General features: G+C 38.1%; 1 protein-coding gene across 1 annotated transcript in view; it reads right to left on the reverse strand.

Annotated features, from left to right (window-relative positions):
* Positions 1-5616, reverse strand: part of LOC106950456 (rho GTPase-activating protein 5-like) — a 19923-nt gene that overhangs the window by 8072 nt on the left and 6235 nt on the right. Inside the window, exon 3 of the mRNA XM_015037332.1 lies at positions 2466-2597. Coding sequence (XP_014892818.1) covers positions 2466-2574 — 109 coding nt within the window. The 5' untranslated portion in view covers positions 2575-2597. The remainder of the gene's footprint in view (positions 1-2465; positions 2598-5616) is intronic.

The following is a 5616-nucleotide window of genomic DNA, read 5'->3' on the forward strand; positions in this document are numbered from 1 at the left end:
TCTTAAAGGGATCCAGGACTAGTTGAAAATGTTGGCCTAAATGCCACACTACAACACTGTTGGCTTTAAGAGCGCAGTGGGAGAGAGCCGAAAATGTTGTGTTCTCAACATTTTCCTCCAGAAGTCATTTGTACAAGCAAAACTAACGAAGGCTTGAACAGGTGAGTGTTACCTTCACAAGCTAAAAACAAATGTCATGTGGCCAGTTTTTATCCACAAAGCGCCTATGACAGAACACCCGGCTTGAGAGTGAAAAATGTCTCGAGAAACAGACAGACATCACTAGAAGGTCTTTGGAATGCTAAAGGAGTTCTGTGGCAGTAGTATCAGTGACACTACTGCTGCCTCGTTTACGTCCAGACCAAGACCAGATCCTAAGCAACTGTTACCAGGCCGGACACAGAACTACAGACACTGGAAAAAACATCGGAGAAGCAGTGCTGGGAACTCTTTTAAATGCTAATGGGGCTAGAATACCGGTATTAAATGTAAAACCACAACAGACACCGGACGAAGACCAAACCCTAAACATTTTGACTTGTTTACTTGCAATCTTGGCAAAACTGAACTTGGACTACAAAATTGCTGCAAGGAAAATAAGTGTTGGATTTACAAAACTGAATAGCCATGACCTCATTTAGCAAATCCACAGCAAATACGGTGACATCATAGATAAGAAAAAGATTAAAGTGAAAAATTAAGAAACTGAAAAATATAACCCAAAATGAGTATAAAGATATCTACACAGAACTGGGAGAGAATATTTTTTTTTTTGCACTCCTTGGCACTCAAAGTATGCAAAAAATGTATAAAAAAGGATTCATAATTAGTTGTAACAATAGACTTAATCTGTGTCCGGTCCGGTAACAGCTGTTCAGTTCTAGTGTTGATTAGTGCACACAATTTCTTACATCCTCCCACAGCATCACAGCCTCTTCAAAATGTCTGGTTAAATTTTATTTTTCTTGGGAATTTACCCAAGAAAAATCAGTGGTCAGTATGTGTTGAGCACATACTGACCTCTTCCAGTATCAAGAGGGATTCCCCAAAATTCTGTTACAGTGAGGCATCAGTTTCCTCTCTCTATTGAAACAATGAATACAGCAAAGCAATTGGCTCCAAATGACGCTAAAAAGACAGCAAAGCTTACTTTAGACATACATTTTGTGTTGATCCTGAGGCCCTGGCTGTTGTGAAATATTTTGATTTAAAACCAGCAACAGATTTCATAGGAAATAAATGAATAATTAGTTAATACAGATTACAAGACTGACTTGGGAATATCAGCTAATTATATTTAGAATTTACTGAAATAACATTTTTAACTAACAGTTTTATTTGAAACAGGAAATTGAAATGCGAGATGTTTTTTTTTAAACAATAGTTGTCTCAGCAGACAACTATTGTCTTTTTTTTCCTGTTTTTTTTTGTTATTTCCTTTGTTTCTCTGATCAGTCCACTGCAGTATCTGTTCAGCTGATACTTTTTTTTCTTTGGTTTACTTATTAAACGGACAGAAACAAAGACCAGCATCTCCATGATCATTTTTGAAGCTCCTGTCTCTACATTGGGCATTGATTTGATAGTAGCATTGAGGCTTCTGCTTCTGTTAGTAGTGTGTGCTAGCTATTAGCTGCCTTCTTGAGGATATAACTGTACTGCGTGTTTTGAAATTAATTATCGCGTTTTGTTTTTGAAATTTTTGCCTTGGGGAATACATGCAAGTGCATTCAGTGACGTTCTTGGTGCTCCATTAGCTAACTCCTTAATTATGTTTTGGCTTTGTTTACTTCATTCATACCGTGGTAGCTTTAATATTTTAAAAGGTATCTGGCATGCATGGATACTATAGTTAAACTATGGTCCATATTGTAGGTAGTTGGTATGGATCCACTTTTATAGACCATAAGTGAATCATTTACATGAAAAAAGGAAGGATTTAAAAGCATGATATATCCACTTTAATCTCACCATTTGAAGACAAAAGTCTGAATTCTGAGATTTAGCTCAGAAATGTTTTTTTTTTTTCAGTGACATAAACAGAAGTGTTGATTTAAGTGTTTAAGTATATATTAAAACATATACTTAAATATGTAAACATATACTTAAAAAAGTATATGTTTTAATATACTTGTACATTAAAACATGACAAGTATAATCATTTGATTTATCCATCTTAGGATCACATATATTGGAAAACTGATGCAGAGCAAGCTTTTCACTTTGCCTCATGTTAACAGGAATAGAGTTTGGTTTAATCCAAGAGCTGCTGCATTTCACAACTTTACAAACAATGAAGTAGTGTGATTTTTTTTTCACACTCTGGATTTCTGAATGTTTGTTGAACTTTAAACATCCAATAAAAAGCTTGACCTTCAGGTTTCTACCTTCTAAACCTTAAGAGAGAAGTCAGAAATGTAGTAGGCAGAAATGTCTGTTGTTAATGGAGTACTGGTGGTTCTTACTTGCAGCTTCCACCAGCTCTGGGTGCAGGCTGTAGGGGATCAGAGGGTCAGGCAGGTCAGCAAAGAAAGCCTTCAGCGCTCCAGCAACAGCATTCACTGCCAGGTCCATCTCTCCAAAATCAATGCTGTGATCTGCACAGAGAAACATGACACAGCAGCAGAGAAGGTTTATTCTTTGCAACACAACATGGAGAAGTGCCTTGTCCAGAAAAGGCTTTACTGTATCTATCGACTTAAGGAGGTGTAAGCCAGACATTCAAGGCGATCATAATAAATGGGGAAAGGGTTAGGGCTCACTAAAATTTGACAATAGAAGATTGGAAAAACATTGCCTGGTCTGATGAGTCTCTATTTCTGCTGCGACATTCGGATGGTAGGGTCAGAATTTGGCATCAACAACATGAAGGCATGGATCCATCCTGCCTTGTATCAACAGTTCAGGCTGGTGGTGGTGCAATGGTGTGGGTGATATTTTCCTGGCACACTTTGGGCCCATTAGTACCAACTGAGCATCATGTCAATGTCACAGTCTACCTGAGTATTGTTGCTGACCATCTCCATCCCTTTATGACCACAGTGTACCCATTCTCTGATGGCTATTTCCAGAAGGACAACGAGCCATGTCATAAAGCACGAATCATCTCAGACTGGTTTCTTGAACACGACAATAAGTTCACTGTACTCGAATGGCCTTCACAGTCACCAGATCTCAATCCAATAGGGAATGGGAAATTTGACAAATCTGCAGCATCTGTGTGATGCTATCATGTCAATATGGACCAGACTCTGAGGAATGCTTACAGTACCTTGATGAATCTATGCCACGAAGGATTAAGGCGGTTCTGAAGGCAATATGGGGTTCAACCTGGTACTAGAAAGGTGTACCTGATAAAAGCAGACATTCTTACTTTTGTATAATATTTAAATCAAACTTTTAATAGACAAAAATAAATATTGTTGCATAATATCTTTAATCTTCAGCCAGATGCTGGATGGCATCCCCTCTGTCTATTGACTGAGAGGATGGACTCACCTGTCTGTCATGTCTGTCCCCCTCTCTGTTTCATAATAGTATGATCCCATATCTTCACACGTGATTGGCCACAGGCACATGCAGAGAAGGAGAGGAGGAGTATTGAGCCTATTTTTCTTTATCTGTGTGTCAGGAAGCCTGCTTGTCCCACTCAACAATATATTTATCTAAATATAACAATTTAGATTTAAATTAGTCTAACTGCCTTTGGTCTAATAATGACTGAACAGATTCTAAGTGCCTCTGCCTCCATGTTTTGTAATTTGCAAATTTTATTGAAAATTATTTTCCATACAAGTGTTCATCCAAACTTTTTTTTTCTAAATGTTCTACATTGCAAGAGAAGCTGCACATGCATTCTGTACCTGCATTGGACAAAACAATTTTGCTATTCTGTATATTACCCAATCTACCCATACACTTACTAATTAAAAAGAAAAAAGAAAATAAAAATTCAAAATCCAGTTTTCTTGTCTGTTGTTCTCTTCCAGGTCATGCCAATTTGAAATCTCTTCTCACTGAAAATGAACTGTAAGCAAACTATTTACAGTCTGTAGCACCATAGAATACCCCAAACCAACAGTATTATTCAACAAAGTCTGATCTTCATGGTGAAATAAAACCCTGCTGTGTCTTTTCCACATTGCCTCCAACATTTTGTATCTTGGTATTTTCTTTGTGCTGGTGTAATGAAATATCTTACAATATTCTCCCAGCCAAACTCTCTCCACGAAAGGGAAAAATATGTTTTCCGTTGTTACCCATATATGTCCTCCCAGCTCTCCTGTGACAGTCCACAGTGAGCCTCTTTTTCCCATCTTACTTTTACGCATGTTGTATTGCTTTTCTTCAAATTTTCCAATCCTGTGCACAATTTAGAAATTATTTTCTTCCCCACCTTCGATTCATTTGCTGAAATAAACATCGTAACTAAGTGAGTTGAGATTCCAACTCAATTCTCGTATGTTTCGGACTATAAGCCGCTATTTTTTTCCTACACTTTGAACCATGCGGCTTATAGCCCGGTGCAGCTTTTCTGTGGATTTTTCATCAACCACCAGAGGGCTCTTTAGGAGGAAGTGAATCATTGGAAGTCAAAATTGGAAATCAAAGAAGAAAGTGTTGATTTTCATTTTGAAGAAGTCATGCTAGCAGGAGGCACGATGGAAAAATGTTTTGTGCGAGCGTATGTTTTCCACGCTCCTTCAACCTTCCTTCGGGGGAGAGGGGGGGAGCGATTTATGTTTTCGCATCCACCTGAATAATGTCTAGTTGCGCCACTGGGGCTATTGATCTGGCAGTACAGATTGGTAGCTGCTGCACGTCAGCTTGGCGTGAACGAATCCAAGGTTTGGCGTTGGACACGCAGGGCTGCGTCCTTAATAGGAGATTAAGGCCCTCTGCTGTGTCCTTGTGGAAAACCGAGAGCGGCAGAGATACCAGTGGTTTATAGCCCGGAGTGGCTTAAACATGTACGTTTGTTATGGACCTTTTTTTTAAAAAAAAAAACAACTTTGTGGGTGTGTGTTATAGTGAGGTGCGCTCTATAAATATGGTAAATGTATCTTTTTTATTTTATCGTATTTTTTCAAAATATCTTTATAGGAATTTTTGCAGTTTAGACAAATAGCTTGAACATTCTGCATGGCAGCAGTAGAAGTGGTACTGTTCAGGCCAAAATAAAATACAAACAGAAATCAACAAAATGCCTCTCACCATCCTGGTTCTAATGCAGCCCATCACATATTCCACATATCATCTTTATATTGAGATATTAAATTCAACAGTGTATGTCGTCTAATAGAATTGCCTTTGGGAACTCCAGTTAACATGTTCTTCAGTCACTTGTACCGTCTTCCGGGATGTTCAGATCTTTGACATACTTAATGAAGGGATTCCAGATGAACTCAAACAGATCCTGTTTGCCCTTTAATACATATGTAATCTATTCCAGAGGGAGGACAGATCCATTTCCATATTTGACTTGTTATTGAAGCCCATCGGTCATTTGACAGGTTAAAATTCACACCCTTGACTGATGCACATGGGCAGACATTATAGACTTTACGCAAAAAGTTAATCACAGAGGCAACTAAAATCAATTAATAATTTTTAAAA

The sequence above is a fragment of the Poecilia latipinna genome, unplaced genomic scaffold (assembly GCF_001443285.1).
Source record: "Poecilia latipinna isolate Pla-1442-1.1 unplaced genomic scaffold, P_latipinna-1.0 Scaffold401, whole genome shotgun sequence".
NCBI lineage: Eukaryota > Metazoa > Chordata > Actinopteri > Cyprinodontiformes > Poeciliidae > Poecilia > Poecilia latipinna.